Source organism: Arachis ipaensis, chromosome B09 (genome assembly GCF_000816755.2).
Source record: "Arachis ipaensis cultivar K30076 chromosome B09, Araip1.1, whole genome shotgun sequence".
In the NCBI taxonomy this organism is placed as follows: domain Eukaryota; kingdom Viridiplantae; phylum Streptophyta; class Magnoliopsida; order Fabales; family Fabaceae; genus Arachis; species Arachis ipaensis.
Window position 1 is genome coordinate 132,299,201 of NC_029793.2, and position 17,936 is coordinate 132,317,136.

Genomic DNA, 17,936 nt, shown 5'->3' on the forward strand with positions numbered 1-17,936 from the left:
ATTATATTATTTTTATTTTGATTAAAATTAGAATAATAATTTAATAATAATTAGTTTCAAAGAATAAAACATCTTCATGCGATCAACTTTTGTCAGGAACAAATTACACTTGTATATGATACGATTATATGATTTATTGAAGACATGTATGATGGGGCTACAATTAGTGTGAAGACTCAAGGTGGTGTGACAGAAGAATTTTCTATTGGTATAGGATTACACCAGGGATCATCCTTAAGTCTATACCTTTTCACGTTAGTCTTGGAAGTACTCACAGAGTACATCTAAGAGCCTGTACCATGGTGCTTGTTTTTTGCCGATGATATCGTCCTTATGAGAGAGCCAAGGGAAGACCTAAATAAGAAGTTAGAGTTATGGAGAGAAGCTCTAGAAGTGTATGGTCTGCGCATAAGCCGTAGCAAGACGAAATATATGGAATGTAAGTTCAGTCTGAGAAGGAAAAATTCTAATATAGAGGTGAAGATTGGAGAAAACATTCTATGAAAAGTTAAAAGTTTTAAGTATATTGGGTGCATCATACAGGATAATAGAGAGATTGAACAGGATGTAAATAATAGGATCCAAGCAGGTTAGTCAAAATGGCGGAGTGCATCTGGTTTTATATGCGACAGAAAAGTGCCTTTAAAACTTAAAGGTAAATTCTATCGCACCGCTATAAGACCGGCTATGCTTTATGGTACGGAGTGTTGGGCGGCTAAAGGGGAGCACGAGTATAAGTTGAGTGTGGCAGAGATGAAGATGTTGAGATGGATGAGTGGTCATACGCGATTGGATAAAATAAGAAACGAAGATATAAGGGAGAGAGTTGGAGTAGCACCCATTGTGGAAAAAATGGTTGAATCACGTCTCAGGTGGTTTGGACATGTGAGAAGAAGACCAATAGAACATCCAGTCAGGAGGGTGGATGAGATGGAAGATGGACAAGGGGCGAAAGGCAGAGGAAGACCTAAGAAAGAGGAGCTTAACACATAAAGTGGAGCATAGAGAACACACTCCGATAAGACAAAATGATAAACCCTGTAACCTACAATAACATATACCCCTTTGTTATCTCTGGCATTGCCATCAACAACAAAAGGATCCACACCTAACCACTCCTTGTAACTCAGAAAGGACATGTTAATAATCTCCTCAACTCCTTTTCCTTTGTTTTGGAAGATCCTTCTGTTCCTTTCCAACCATAAGTTCCAGGTGATCGCACAAAAGTATACCATCCATTTCTTGCACTCCGCCTTCCTTTGTGATATCTCTGTCCAGCTTAAGAAATGCTCATTCAACGTACCTGGGCAAGACCATTGTCTACCGACATACGATAACCATGCACACCAAACCTGCCAAGCAAAACTACAGCCAAGAAACAAGTGGTGACCAAACTCAATACTTTCGTTACATAAAACACACAAGGTATCTTATTGGTTGATAGCCCCAAACCGACTCAGTCTCTCCTTTGTACTAATCCTGCCAGTCAAAGCAAACCAAACAAACAACTCCACTCATGGCGAGACTAGTCCTTTCCAAATAGTTTTAGTAAAGTTATAGCTTGTGATATCCTCCAGGACCATTTCCGCCTGCATTACCTGCACAAAAGAGTTAGTTGAATAAATTTCATGTTTATCATATTTCCACACAATCCTATCCTCTCTGTCATGTGCAAGCCTGACCAGCCTTAATGCATCGTGTAGCTGGTTCACTAGATCTATCTCCCATTGGAACAGTTGTCGTCTCCATTGGAAGTTTCATATCCACTCTAACCCATCCCAAAACCCACAATCCCCTATCACTGATCCCTTTTGGTTTGAAATAGAGAAGAGTCTTGTAAAACGATCTTTCAACGAACCTTCAGAAAGCCAGACATCTTCCCAAAAGCGAGTACCTCTCCCATCCCCCACCTCCATAGACAACCCAGTGATCATCTTCTATCTCACTTCTTGATTCTTGAGCTGTAACTGACAAATATCCCTCCACGGCCCCCCGAGCAGGTATTACTTGGTTGGCCAGGGGCACATTTGGATCCAGGTTATTGCAGGAACAAACCACCTTCTTACACAGCGGACACTTCTCCTTTGAAAAGCGTCACCACCATTTAAACAGAAGAGCTGTGTTGCAGACCACAGCATCTCCAACTCCCAGTCCGCCTAGCCTTCTAGGAGCCTGTACCACTTCTTACTTAACCATAGCCATACCATTCCTCCCATCCTCCTTACTCCAAAGAAATCTTCTCTGCAAGGAAATCAGCTTCTCAGCAACAGCCTTGGGCATCTTATATAAGCTCAAATAATAAACCGGCAAGCTATTCAACACAGATTTGATAAGCACCAACTTGCCGGCTTTATTAAGGGCCTTGGCCTTCCAATGGCTAAACTTTTCCTCCACTTTATCTATTATTGGCTTCCAAGTCTTAACCAACCTCAGATTAGCTCCAAGTGGGATCCCCAGGTATTTTACTGGAAGGGTGGCATCCTTACAACCCAGCACCCTACACATACGTTGTACACACTGCTCGTTACAATTAATAGGAATCAAGTTAGATTTATCAAAATTAATACTTAAGCCTAACATCAACTCAAAGCAACGAAGCAGCCTTCTGTAATTTTTTATGGTCTCTTCCTCAGGCGGGCAGAACAACATTGTATCATCTGCAAACTGAAGGTGCGACAGCTCTATATGATCTCTTTCTACCAATAACGGAGATATACGGCCGTTCCTGATAGCCTCTCCAATCATCCGATGTAGCACGTCAACCACAAGTACAAATAAGAAAGGAGACAAAGGATCATCTTGTCGCAGTCCTCTTTCCATCTTGAAAGGCTTAGAAGGCGAGCCGTTAATCAGCACTGACATAGAACACGTACTGACAAATTACATTATCCAACCCCTACATCATTTTCCAAAGCCCATCTTTTGTAGTACAAGGTCCACAAAACTCCACTTAACTGTATCATATGCTTTCTGGAAATCCAATTTTATAATTGCCGCTTCCTTCTTCCTCAGCTTGAACCATTGGACAATTTCACATGCGATAAGGGCCCATCATGAATCTTTCAACCTTTGACAAAAGCACTTTGTGTCTCACCTACTAGCCCTGGCATAATTTCTCGCATTCTCCTCACCAGCAACTTCGAGATCACCTTATACACACACCCAACCATGCTAATTAGTCGCAGGTCTTTGATTTTCTTAGCACCAGTAAACTTGGGGGCTAGCGCCACCCACGTAACATTAGCATCTGCCGGTAGCTTTGAATATTGGAAGAAATTCAATACTGCTGCCGTGAATTCATTGCCAATTTCATCCCAGCACTTCTTTATGAAGTTCATGTTGTAGCCATCACATCTAGAGCCTTAGCATCCTCCTCACTGATCACATCCACCAGACCATCTCTGAGTCCCACCAACGGAGACTTCTCTTGATGATATAAATTTTTGTAGAACTCGTTGATGGCTATCTTGATCCTAGCTTGATTTCTTATCAAACGTCCATTAATGACCAGTGCAACAATCCTATTATTTCTCTTTCTTGCAGACGCTAAGTTGTGGAAGTATCTTGTATTTTTATCCATGTCCCTCACATGCCTAGACCTCGACATCTGCTTCCAATGTAGTTATTTCCTCACATACCATTTCTCACAGCACACAACTAATGCCTTTCTTCTTGCCTCCACCGTTCCATCATAAACTCTGTTACCCACCATATCATCTATCTTCTTGATCTCTTCCTCAAACTTCATAATTTTCTTGTCCATGTCCCCAAAATTAGCTCTATGCCATCTTTCCAAAGGATCCGTCAATGCCTTCAATTTCTCAGTGAACTGTATCTCTCCTAACTCCTTCCATTCCTCTTTGACCATCCTTAGAAACCCTTCATGCGTGAACCATGAATCTAGACTTCGAAACGGTCTCGAACCCTCCCTTGGCCTCTTATCATCCACTATAATAGGACAGTGATCTGACAGGCCCCATGACCCCCCTCTCAAGCGAGACTCAGGGAACACCTCAAGCCATTCCAGGCTAACCAGAGCTCTATCAATACGGCTACAAGATCGCCCTCTAAACCATGTAAATCTACGGTCAGTCAGCGGCAAGTCTACCAGTCCCATGTCATTTATCTAATCCTTGAAGTCTTCTGCCAACAGAGGTAGCCTATCATTGCCACGCCTTTCCTCCACCTGTAGAATCTCATTAAAGTCCCCCAAGAAACAACAGGGACCGTAACACAAACCGGCTATGTAGCTCAATTCCTAACACACAACAAGTTTTTCATCTCTTGAATGCGAGTCATAGACCAGGAAGAATGCACAGATAACACTATTTTCCTACAATATCCCTTCAACGCACAACCACCTCTCTCCTTTATAGCAATTTCTCATATTAAAGAAGTCATTATCCCATACTAACAACAGTCCACCAGACGCACCATTAGACCCCACATATTCCCTTCCCGCACCATTCCCCCAAATTTTTAAGACATCAAATCTGGTCACTATTTATCTTTTATTCTCTACCAGGCCTAACAAATTCAATCTAAATTTTCTCTTTAATTCCTTTACCATCCCCAACTTCCCATCGCCCCTTAACCCCCTAACATTCCAAGAACTTAAAATCATTTTAAGATTTTATTACACACCTTTTTGTGAATTTTGGGCCTATTCCGTCTTGCTTTAGCCTTCTGTTTTGCCAGTCTTCTCTTTTGAACAATTTCTTCATTCTATTCTTGGAGGATAGTCATAATGTCATCTTCTTCATTACACGGCATAGATCCTGATTCTTTGGCTAATTCCCAAGTCTTTTTATTTTCCATCATGTGCTCCTCCAATCTTGGATACTCTGTGCTGCTGCCGTCATCATAATGGTCATGCTCTTCTTCTCCTAGGTGGTCCTGTCTGTCACCAACACACTGTCTATCATACTGATCCGAGAGCTTTCTGTCCCCCAAGGAGCCGATTCCAAGACTTTTATTAGCTAATTCTTCCTTATCTCCACCGGCGAATTCCAGAATTACTACCATTATCTAGTTCGATGTCCACCCCTTCATTTACAGCCTCAACCCCTAGTAGCCTTTCATCCCACATCTCAGGCCCAACAACCCTTTCTGCTTGTTTTCTACTTATTTGGTCTTCTGCTTCAACCGCTTGGCTCCCTCTTTCATTTTTCTTGCCACCAACAGCTCCGGTTACCCACTGCCCACCACCAACTGACCGGGGAGTGGCTTCGTTGACAATTAATGGCCGCTGCCGCCTCCATCGCCATGCGCCAGTCGAGCTTCTCCACGGGCTGCACGTACTCCCCGCGCCAAAACAGTGTCCACCAAACAGAGCCCCCGATGTGAGCCACCACCATTCAATTGCTCGTGTTGGTTGCCTTCAGCGCAGGGGACTCCCTCGCAAGCCGTAGCGCCATCGCCCCCTAATGCGCAAGGAATCCCTAGCAGCCGTGAATCATTGCCAGATCCGGTTCCTTCCCTTTGGTGTTCGCTGACCCGACCCAGCACACGCGGATCCAGCCCAGGAGAGTCCTCAGCAGCGCGCTTCTTAACATTAGAAACAGTCCGTAGGCCCTCTTGGCCCATAGCACATCTACTATAGTTATCAGCATTGCTGGCCCAGCCCACCTTATTATATATATCACATTTTAGCACACACCTTGCCCAGCCCATTATGGTTATCATTATAGCTCCAAGGGACGGTAGCCTCTGAATCCACTTCGTTACTGTAATCATATCTCACCAAATTTGCCGAGTATTCATTATTGCCATCAATTGGCTGATACGTTATCAGTTTCCATTGATAGTGCCTTGAATTGTCATAACTCCACTCATTCAAAATCGAGTCTGAATTTATGATTATATCCTCATCGTCAACCACTTTCCGTCGCACCTCCGTAGCAACTACCGCTGCCTGATCACCATAGTCTACCAGCTTTGTTGGCCCTATAGACGTTGTAGCTACACCCTTGCATACCTTTGTCGTTTGATTTTTCAAGTGACTCGGTACAGCAACACTATTTGCCACATTATCCACATTACATTGCCAACTATAGACTTTCCGTCCCTCCTCTTTTACTAGTACATCAAATCCACTGGTACCTATAGTAATATGAACCCATTCATTGATCACATCCATAGCACAGGTATAAAAAAAAATACTATATAACAAGAAGTAATTAACAAAGTCAAGGGTTTCTCTGTTCATTAAATTTTCTATTTGAATCTATTCCATACAAAATTTTTAAATAGATACAAACCTAAATGTAAAAGAATGACAATTTGATATATAAATTTTAAAAGGTTGGCGATTCAATAAAAAAGTATGCGTTTAAATCATAATAGTTAGGAACAACAAACAAGTTTCCATAAATATATATTTTCTATGTAATGAGTTGAAATATCATCAAATAAATTAGATGTGGAAAATAAACACATTGGTGGGAAGAGCAGCGTGAATGGTTTTCAATGTGTCCACTCACAGCAGGTTAGAGGATTATTATCGAGTCATTTAGAGGTTTTTTAACTGACAAACGTATATAAATTTCTAGAAGCAAATATATATATATTAATTACAGTTAGAATAAATATTGGGAGCAATGCAAGTTGAGCATAAATCGGCAAAAGCCATGGTTGGTGATGCACTCAGTTTGAGAGGTACCTCTATTCGGTCATGCTTTATATAATGAGAACTTGGAAGTTAATTGGAACACATCCCCCACCTCTTAATGTTAATATTAATGGCGTTGACCAAAAGTAATTTTACACAAACCTTTAATTTCCTTCCCAGAAATTATGTTCAACTTGTTTCAATTGGGAGGTGGAGAGGTATATGGGGACGTAATGAGGATACGATGAATTAAATTTGAATTATTTCTAAAAAAAAAAATTGCTAATATTAATTAAAAGCAGATCAAATTATTTTAAAGTAAACAAGTTAATAAAGGTGTTTGTTACGATACGATGATAAATTCATACGTACCGATATATTTAAATACGGACAAGTAATAACAAGCCATGTGGAATTTATTTTCTACATCAGTATTTAATTTTTTCTTTTTTAAATATATATTATATCACCACTTTTACTAATACACCCCTTTAATTAAATTAAAATAAAAATATATTTTTTATTTAATTTTATAAAAAGTCTTAAACATCTTTCCTTTATTTGATTAGACAAAAATATCCTTTTAAATTAATCAAATTTTAAAATTCAATTAATCATAATTTTATAGTTTCAAATAATTGAAACAACAAAAAAAAACATATTAAAAAAACAAAAAATCAAAATTCTTCTTCATCTGGGTTAAACATATTAAAAAAACAAAAAACCAAAATTGTTCTTCATATGGGTTCAGAAACCCTCTCGTTCACGCCTCTGAAGGTTTCAGTATTCTTTATCTTCTTCTCTCCTCTTCCTATCCTCTCTCTCTGTCTCTCTCTGCTCGATCTCTCTCATCTGTCTCACTGTGCGTCGCACGCAAGATCTCTCCCTCTCTCCTCTCTTGTCTCGCAATCGAGGTCATCGCCAGCGTTTCAACGTCTCGCGGCCTTCCCTGTGCTCCTCCTCGCCGGCAACAGAAGCACTCGTCGGATCGTCGTCGCTCGTCATCTTCTGGTTTCAAGTAATCGCCGTCACGAGTCGCCGTGGATCGTGGACTGTTGTAGGATCTTCACTTGCTTCGTCGCTCATCCTCTTCTAGGGTCGGGTCCTCTTCGTCACCCAGTCGCCCTTGGTAAGTCCACGCATCATCACTTCCCCTGTTCTCCCTTTCCCAGATTCCCTTCTCCCTGTATTTTGAGATGATGTTGAATTGGTAATCAATTAATTTGTTAGTGATTGAATCTTGAATTTGTTGCTATGTTGCTGAATAATCATCGAGTTTAATTTTTTTTTCTTTGCTAAAAATCATCAGAGTTGAATTTGTTACTAATTATCAGGGTTGTTGACTGATTATTTGATCTTGCCTAGCTTGTTGAATGATTATTTGATCTTTCTCAAGTTTCCGTATAAGTTCTGGCCAAGTGGATCCGAAAAGGAATTCTTCATATATGCTCACGAGTGACGAGGCTACTACACATTTTGGCAGGTTTTTTTTTGTAACTTCCCTCATTGGATGCCAGTTCATGTTTCCATAATGTAATTTAATACTGTGTTCTGTTTTGCTCTCTTTGTTTATCTTTTGTTTCTCTTGTCAATGAAACTTGAAGCTATTGTCATCTGATCTATTGATTAGGATTAGGGTGAATAGATAACAAACTTTACAATATATGTTCTATGTGAAATAGTTTACATATGAAATACTTTATCCCACATGGTTGAGCGCTAGTTGGATCATTTGATGCTGTTGGTTACTTAAAAATTTTTTGAACCATGTGGCCTCACAACTTAAGATTCTGGCTCTGCCACTGTTAATAGGACTCTCACCTAATGTTTTCTGGAATGTGCTTATGTTGATAATGCATCTTTGCTTCTCCGGATGAAGGCTTATGATTTGATTTCAATATGAAGCCATGGTGGGTACTGACTTCTTGTTGTAACAGGGCACTGGCCTGGTGGCGTTAGTGGAATGTTAGCAGGGGGTGCTGCTGCTGCGGCCGCTATGTATGGTGCTCACCATTTGACTCATGCTCATTATGGTCATCATCATGGGTTCTTTGGTCATGGGAAGTTTAAGAATGGGAAATTTAAGCATGGCAAATTCGGCAAGCGTTGGAAGCATGGCATGTTCAAGCGATGGAAGTGATACTGTGGCCAATATGGTGTATGGTCATGACTCATGAGGGTTGTATTCTGGGATGAATAATGTTTACTATTAGCAACTTAGTTTTTGTTGCAATGCATGCAATGAAATAGTTTAACACTATTTTGTCAATTGTTTTTGTTTTGCCTTTTGTGATTATGTGTGTGATTCCTGTATATATGTATATAAGAAAGCCATCTTCCTTGATGAGTTTGTCTTGTTTTCTTATGATTTTTTCGATTTTTCCCATTTACAACTGCTTCATGTTTGAGCAGTTCAGTAAATTTTACTGATAACCCTTCAAAGTCAAACACTGTTTACCTTTAACGCAATTTGACATGAATTTGGTGTATCTTTGCATTCAAAATGAAACACTTTTCACGGGTTATTCTGTTCGCATAAGTTAACATGAAAACTTATATCTAGATGTCAATCTACATTATCTTAAGTTGTGTTATGACTGTTATTAATTTATATATTTTTTGGTCATATGCGTTATATGGGTTCCTCATTTTAATAATTTAGTACATTCTTACATCAATTTATCTAGATAAAGATGTATAGAATTTTTTCCATGACAGGAGTTTATTATCCAAAGACCATTAAGGTAGAATGGCATCACAAAGATCATTGTGCTCAAATGCCACAAAGGACAAGATGATCAACTTCAACAAATAAATAAGGCATAAAAATAAAGGGCCAACATAATGAAATTAGAGGAAACACTCCCTGTAAGCCATTGTAGGCAAACTATTAGCTTGAATATCAGTGATACCGGAAGTGATCAAATACTTTCATATTCACAGAAACTCAGAAATTACCTGGCAATCATTATACTATTCCAAATAGTATATTCAGTTGAAAAACTAATCACCAGCATCAACTAAACCATCTTTTTTTATACATCTTTGGCATATTCTGTTGTAAAGTCGATCATTATTGTCACCATGTTCAGCTTCAAGATTTAAAATGTCATTGATTATAGCCTAATATGTTTCCTGACTCAATTTGCCATCAGCATTAACCAAAATGTATTGGAAATAAGGAAAGGAATACTGAAAGAATTGAAGGAAGTCTCTTTACCCAGGATAATACAATAATGAAAGCATGTCCATGTTCAACAATTTGCAAATCAAAGACACTAATTCCATTGAGAACAGGGTTATAAGTGTTAATTCTATTGCTACTTACGAATAACCAAATATAACTAATAATTTAAAGGAAGCTGATGGAGTGAATAGAATAGAGACCAAAGTAAGAAGAGGAGCAACAATCAATCTCTAAACCACCACAAAGCTTGAACGGAACTATGGTCTTATGCTTAAATAACCCTATTGGCAATGACAAAATCGTAATGAAGTCTAACATAAAAGCATGAATAAGTCTGACATATAGCAAAGAGAAGGCATGTGCTAATATCTGCTAAGTTCCATGTGTTTATCCAGAATTTTATTCAGATTCATACACAGTCAATAACTAATAACATGAGAAAGTATAAATTGGTACAATAAAAATACCAGGTTTTTGTGTTGAAATTAGAATGTTTCAGCAGAAAGAAAGAAAGAGGAATTAAGCTACTTTGAATAATACAATTTAGGAATTGATCAGCAATTCATCATATTGAGATTGTTTTCAACAAATCTATGACCTCATTCGTACTAATACTTAAGGTCAGTTACCATAGAATTAAAGAACAAATCACCCAAGAAGAACTACATGGCAATCATGAAAATTAAAACTTCTATGGATTTCAACTAAAGACCTAAATGATAAATAGCTATAACGAGTAATGTTTCTTTCAAGACTCGTAATATATACAAAATAATATAGTATTTGACAGGTCCTTGTGCGAAATTCAACTTGCCGCATATTCAGACAAGACATTGTTGTTTTCATGGAATCAATAAATTTTGAGGAATTAAGCTTACTAGAAAGGCCTACCAAAACGGCAATACATTTTCTGCATCTGTCACCTTCCTCAAGAAACATTATGCCAATAGCAGCACTCGATTCATCCTCTACAATGCCTTGATTGACTAAGTGTTCAAACCATTAACAATTTCTAGATTTAGATTGCTCACTCTTCCTGTGGAACCCGTAACTTCCATCCTGTTGCAAGAGGAATTATTATTTAGTAAACAAACACACAAGCCCCATATCCAGCACACAACTAAGACAGAAAAAACAAAATACTAGATTGTATAACAGAACTAAATTTCAATCACCAAAAGAGTATAAATTCATACATAGGCAATAGATACCTCGGCAAGTCACCACACATATCATTCCCTACCCCTCAACATCCACTAGATTCCTCCCCAAAAAATACAAAACATATTAAGATACATACATGTGAATCTAAATATACATATGAGCTGAGTAACTTTACCTTTTTTCCCTGATCAGGCAGCATATTCAAAACTGAGCATAAATGAACTTTTAAGTATTTAAACAAAAGCTGCATCAACCAGCCCCTTCTCTCGGGTATAATCCAAATCACTCGACCTCCCACTTCCACTTCAAAATCCCAGAAAAAAAGAAAAAACCCCACTTGCACTAGAACTCCCACATCAAGAGGGAATGATCAAAATGCAAAGAAATATCCCTCAGAGCTAATAAATAAATAAGATAAAACAAAAGTAAAAGGAAAAATCTTCACTTCAAATCCCAACAGAGCTCAATTCATATATTAAAGATACTAATATTAGCTAATATGTATTGATTTTGAATCTATCTAATTATGATCAAATCAATCATAATGTCAAAATGGCATAATAATAAGCATCACTAGCGAAAAAATCATAAAACATAGAAGTAATAATGATGGTCAAGAAAACCCACCCTTAAAAATAAGAGTCCCGCTAGGGAGACAATAGGATATCTGTACAATGTATACAATGGGTTGTTTATATGGCCCAATATGAAATAAAATTAAAAATAACCCACATTTATTCTATATTCAAAAGGGATGTTCATTTTTTATGTTTAACAAAACCACATAATCCCTAATCCTAATTTTCATCCATTCCTCTAATCTCAACTGACGGTAACCCTATCCAGAACAGCTACCCAAAGTCGCCGCTGAACATCCCATCCCCGCGCCTCCACCCGACCTTGAACCTGCACCGACGGTGAACAGAACTGTAGCGCCATTGCCTCCTTCGCACGCGTCAACCCTCCCAGGCAGCAACCGATTCGCTCCCTTGCCGCTGCACGTCCTACCGCCGCAGGACCTGGAGCCTCCATCAGCGCCGACCCGAAGTGCACCGCCCATCCTTCCTACGCGCGCGTCGACCGTGCCTGGTGACAGCTATTTCGCTTGGCAAGGGAACTCTGGATCGGGTGTCTTTTGCAGCGCCAATAACACGGGTCGGGTGCGTGACCTGCGTCAGCCTGCGGGCTGGGTCCTGCTTCCGGGGTCCGCCAGTTGAAGCCGTGAGCACAGATTGTCGTCGACAACCCACGGTTAGTTGGCTAAATTCTGATTTTCATGGTCCCTTTTGTTGTTGCTTCTAGCTGTATGTATAGATTATGTTGCTGAGGTGCCTGATTGTTCATAGTTAAAACTTCAGCTGTTGCAATTTGAGTGAATTGGACCGTTTGGCATAATATGTTGGTGTAGATGGTTGCAATTGATGTACTGTTTGCGCACGAAGAGTCACAAAAGTTCGGTTTAAATATCATATTGTTTTTTTCCTTTCTCGCTATGTGGACCTTTACATGCAATGTGGGGTAATTTAGTTAACCTGCAGCGTGCTTTAGTTGACATTAATTAGATGGTTACATTATTATGTAATCGGATGGTTGGTTTTCATAGTCGATTTCTGCTTACTTGACTAAAGTTTTTTTTTATTTTGGACGGGTTTTCCTCTTATGTAACTAAGCTTGGAATATAAGTCATGAGAAAGTAAATATGGTTACTTTGTGGACATTTGGAGAATTGATTTTCATGATCGTGAATGCCATTTTGATTTTATTATGTTGAAGGCTTGTTTGAATCTGTTGATGTTTGATGGTTTTTTTTTGTCTCTTTTTGTTTAGTAAACAAATGCATACATGATCAGAATTTTCTCATTAGATTATGTTGTTGAGGTGCCTCATTGTTCATAGTTAAAACTTCAGATGTTGCAATTTGATTGAATTGAACCGTACGGCCGTAGATGGTTGCAATTGATGTACTATTTCGCAGGAAGAGTCGCAAAAGTTCGGTTTAAATATCATAGTATTTTTTTTCTTTCTCGCTATGTGGACCTTTGCATGCAATGTAGGGTAATTTAGTTGACCTGCGGCGTTCTTTAGTTGACATTAATTGGATGGTTACTTTATTATGTAATCGGATGGTTGGTTTTCATAGTCAATTTTTTGCTTACTTGACTAATTTTTTTTTATCTTGGACGGGTTTTTCTCTTAAGCAACTAGGCTCAGAATATAAGTCATGAGAAAGTAAAGATGGTTATTCTGTAGACATATGGAGAGTTGATTTTCATGATCGTGAATGCCATTTTGATTTTATTATGTTGAAGGCTTGTTTGAATCGGGTGATGTTTGATGGGTTTTTTTTTTCTCTTTTTGTTAATTAAACAAATGCATGCATGATCATCAAACCAAGTTCTGATTTGAAATAGCAAGTCCTGGTTTTTTTACTGAAATCAATGCCTAATTTAATATCCATTGGTATGGTTGTTTTTTAGATGTAAACATTGCTTTCTTGGGCTGCCATGTTGTTGCATTGTGTGAAACTAATTTACCTTGATGATTTCTGTGTTTATAATTGGTTGAGCTGGTCTCGGATACCCATTAAATTCTTGCTGAGGGAATCCATTCTGTTTCTGAGGGAATTCTCTCTAATTTTTTACCAGGTTATATACCGAAGAGCATCTTGCACTGGGTTGCAGAGGACATAGTGAATAATTACCCAGTAACTACGTTCCAACTGTCCTGAATTCTGCAGTCGTCAAAGAAAAATCAGATGGGCAAATGACTTGAATTTGGTTAAGCATTGAATTCATGATCGTTAACTTTGAACAAAGTTCTTGTGATTTAAAGTAGGCTGCTTATGTTTTAGCGTAACGTTGAATTTGCTTGTTTGGCTAATGTACTGGTTAAAGTATTGGGAGTTTATTATGGGACAGTAGCAGGACGTAGTTGTGGTCGATCTTTTTACTTTTTGAATTCTTGTGACTCTGTTGATCTATAATTATTTAGGCATGACATAGTTACTAGTTAATCAAAATGAACATCCATGTTGTTTATGAAAATAACCATCCATATGCTTATTGAAATGAACATCCAGCTTCTTATGCCTTGATTCAGGGATTCATGTTTCGTATCTCAAAGGGAATGACTTGAATTTGGTTAAGCATTTAATTCACGATCGTCAACCTTGAGCAAAGTTCATGATCGTTAACTTGAACGGGTGCTAAAGTGAACACAGGGCGAAGCCCCGAAATCAACCATCGACTTATACAGTAATTGTGAACATCTAGTTATTTATAACATATGTGTGTAAGTATAATAATAAAGTCACTACACTAAGTGGTGTTATATAATCTAAATGACCGAACATCCAACATATGTTTTGAATCGTATATTTCTTTTGAAAAAAACAAAAGAAAAGTGGTACTTGTCATCACAAAAACCAAACACAGTTTGCAACAAGATATGATAACTTAGAAACTTCATAGCAGGGGTCCAAGGGAGAGCTTAATTGGCTTTGCTCTAACTTTTTCATTTTTTTAATTCTTTCTTGAAAGTGGTATTGTTTCCGTGTCACCAATGGACCCTGCTAGTCTTTGAGGAAACTATAATAAACTTTGGGGACCATATTTTTTGTATGGATATGACAATAATGCATGTTAGTTGTCTTATTTTAATAATTTGTACAGTGATAATATATCAGTTTATTGTTTCTAAAACAAAGGGAAAAGAATGCAGTTACATCAACGCAATAACACATTTAATCTGCTCTAGAAATAATGTTTATCATCATACAATATAATAACTAATAAACTAATAGAAATAATCATATTCAGTACATAGGTTGATTTTACAACAACTTCGTCATACATAATCTCTTCTACATTGAGAAGGTGGTCGCCTAAATACATCAAGAAGATGAAATTGTCAAACTTCACCCGAAAAGCAGCTGCTGTTCATTATTTCTATGGATCCAAGTGTTGTCTGTTTTCAGAATCTTTGACCTTCTTTGCTCAATCTTCAATGTATCTACTGTAGGACTCAGAGGTTAGTAAAAAGATTTCAAGACTAAGTGTTTGTCATCACGAAAACCAAGCACATACTTATCATTCTACAAACTTTGTTTTCTTTTTATTTTCTATACCTTTTGTGAGAATGCATAATAATGCAGTTATGTGAACATCTCATAACACAATGTTGGATCATTCTTTAATTATGTCTCAAAAGATCAAATATTCTATAACAAACTGCACATATCAGGATAACTAGACCATTGGCTACATTCATTGTATGCCTATACTTTATTTAAAAAAAATAGAAAAAGAAAAAAAAAGAAAGAAACTCACCATTAAGTGAAGTTGATAGAAATAAGCAAACAATCCTGATTCGGTACCTGTTGAAGACTAAGAGGACCCAAAGACCTTGGCTCTTCTTCAATATCATCCCAAAAGCTTTGGTCTTCTGAAAGTTACAAAGTAATAATTTCTATAAATTTCATCTTTGGAAAAAAAATTTTCAATGAGTAAATTAAACATCCAACCTCATGAGAAAGAAACCCCAAAACATAGAAAAATAAAATATTTTAGACTAAAATAATAAAAAAGGACGTTTATTATTCCACAAAATTCTCATAATTTTTTGCGATTTTTCATAAAAGAAAGAGATAAAGGAAGAAAAAAGAAAGAGACTTCAACATCATTGTGTTCGGGATAAAACAAACAATGAGCAACAGGACAACAAGCCACAACAAAATTGAGGAAAAAATATGGTGAATAAAGGATTTATTTTAACGGTTTAAATAGTAATAATTTTGTTCTCTATTCATGGTCAAATTCATATTCATGTTTAGGCAGAAACAAGAACTTATTTGTTGCAAATACAATAATGATAAAAATAATATACAAAAAGATAGATAGATACAGAGACTTACAAAGCCATTAGTAAGAGAGTTGTGATCAGTTGGTCCTTGAGTTCCCATGACTAATCAGAATAATGATAAAAAAAAATCCACAAAATATCCAACAAACTTTTATTCAAATCTGAAAAATTAATGACACTAAAAACATACAAATTGAAACATCACTACCAAGAGAAGATTATCGTGTTGGTGGGCGTCAGTCGTGGAGAGCAGAATCGCAACAAGCCCGGTGGTGAGCAGGGAGGAGGCCGTCGGGCAGCAAATGGTGGCGAGCTTCAACAACCGTGCTAACGATGGTTGGGGTCGTTGTATCATGGTGGAGGGAGACATGAGGGAGGACGCGTCCGCTGGGGTGCAATTGAGGAGGCGACGCGAGGGGAGCTTGGTGCGATGGATGATGGCAGCATGAGGGAGGAAGCGGGGATGCCGGTGCTGAAAGGAAAAAAGGAGAAGAACGGCGCTGAGAGGAGATTAGAATTAGGGCTGCCGTTTGTGTTGAGGTCACTGAGGATAATCCTAATTTTATTCAAATTTTAAATATGAAACAATTAATTAGTTACCTATAGTTTAATTTTAATTACAATTAAACCCCATTGTATGCATTGTACAATTAGGATATTGGCTCCTCATACTTTTCCTAAAAATAATAATACTTATATCTCTAGTCAAATGGAGATATTAAATAATCCGGCAAACAAATATCAACACAAACGTAAACAAAATATAATGTCGTATGTCACTAGACAATTCATATGCCCACAAGAAAATAATAAAAACAAAAATAATAAAAAATATCCTATGTTGTAAATCTAATCCTGTGGGAATTCATAATCATCACGATGGTGATTATCATACAGCTTATTAAGATTTTCAATGGCATTTCTTTTGACCCTATAGCTGATCATATTATGATTCTTTGACACGAGTGAGACGGCAATCTTCATGCGAACCCCATCATCCACCTAATAAAATTTGAATAATTATACATTAGGCTTAACTACCTAAATATAAAAGAAAGAACGAAGGAAAAGATTAGTGCATAATATTACCTTTATGTTAAAATGATCATCTTCAACACAAGCTATCATCCAACTTGCAACCCGTACACCCGCATCATTCCTACATATCGAGGAAGCTATATTAGAATATTATATAATTGCATAAATTTCATATCAATAACAACTAATTATACGATCTTACGATCCAGCTTCGAGGGTGGGAAGGCCTTCTGGCTCTTCAAATTCAAACTGTGAAGAAATCAGATTTGGAGTGGTCTCAAAGTCATAGAATGAACGATCTTCCAATACCTCGTCCAAATAAATGGCTTGTTTATGTCTAGTTAGAGTTTGCTTTTTTAGTCATATATGTAGATAATTAACAAAAAAAAAGGAAAATATAGTTACTAATTTCAAGGCTGTCTTCTTTCGCTTGAACTATTTCTCAATGGGAAATGGGTCTAGCAAAATAATTTGTCTTTTAACACGATCAATCACTACGAGGTACCAGTGTTCATGACCTTCATCAGTAGATTCAGATACAGGGATAAAGACCTAATCAAGAGAAAGTCATTTTAGTTATTAAAAATATTTTATGCCAATATTTGCCAATATAAATTTAAAATTATATAAACTTACTCTTTTTAAGCAGTCAACTTTGCCCAAATAAACATATGTGATACAAGACGGCAGACGGTCGGGATCCAATTTTGTCTTCTCTGACAGCTACATTATTTCAGCCACTAGTTTATATGCGCAATACAAATAACAACTACCAATATTATTTTAGTATACACTCTTATATACTGACCGCAAAAGTTGTGGGTAAAAACTAATAACCACTTTCTCTGGTCAACTCTGTCTTCATCATATCTGCTACTAAGTCTAGCACAAGAGAAATGATTGGCTTTCCTGGCATCAAGCTCCTGAATACATCTCTACGAGCTGTAAGCTCTGAAAAAACTATATCCTCCTCGTAGCTGCCAAAGATAAATTAACATAAATAAAAATAGCTAAACAAATCAACAACACCGTTAAAAAATAAAATTCTAATTGAGTTTACTTACTTATCCATCAAAT

General features: G+C 37.5%; 1 protein-coding gene and 3 long non-coding RNA genes across 8 annotated transcripts in view; 2 read left to right on the forward strand and 2 right to left on the reverse strand.

Annotated features, from left to right (window-relative positions):
* LOC107618067 overlaps nucleotides 1–8,968 on the forward strand; it is a 10,457-nt gene extending 1,489 nt beyond the window's left edge. Inside the window, exons 1-3 of one of the 5 annotated variants that reach the window (XR_002353329.1) lie at nucleotides 7,343–7,739; nucleotides 7,945–8,093; nucleotides 8,548–8,954. Coding sequence is in view for 1 of the 5 variants with exons in the window: in XM_016320000.2 (XP_016175486.1) it covers nucleotides 7,352–7,739; nucleotides 8,548–8,750 (591 nt within the window). In the remaining 4 variants the exon portion in view is untranslated. Of the gene's footprint in view, nucleotides 1–7,336; nucleotides 7,740–7,944; nucleotides 8,094–8,547 lie in introns of those variants that run through there. The other 4 variants (XR_002353331.1, XR_002353328.1, XR_002353330.1 and 1 more) reach the window with 4 other exon arrangements.
* The window catches only part of LOC110266242, a 13,509-nt gene continuing 4,487 nt past the window's right edge, over nucleotides 8,915–17,936 (reverse strand). Inside the window, exon 2 of the long non-coding RNA XR_002353334.1 lies at nucleotides 8,915–9,137. This is a non-coding gene — a long non-coding RNA (uncharacterized LOC110266242). The remainder of the gene's footprint in view (nucleotides 9,138–17,936) is intronic.
* On the reverse strand, nucleotides 10,332–11,484 carry LOC107618068. Its single transcript, XR_002353332.1, has 2 exons — nucleotides 11,009–11,484; nucleotides 10,332–10,856 (listed from the first exon to the last, which is right to left on the reverse strand). It is a non-coding gene; the product is annotated as an uncharacterized LOC107618068 (long non-coding RNA).
* On the forward strand, nucleotides 11,602–14,059 carry LOC110266241. The gene is made up of 2 exons (XR_002353333.1): nucleotides 11,602–12,212; nucleotides 13,607–14,059. It is a non-coding gene; the product is annotated as an uncharacterized LOC110266241 (long non-coding RNA).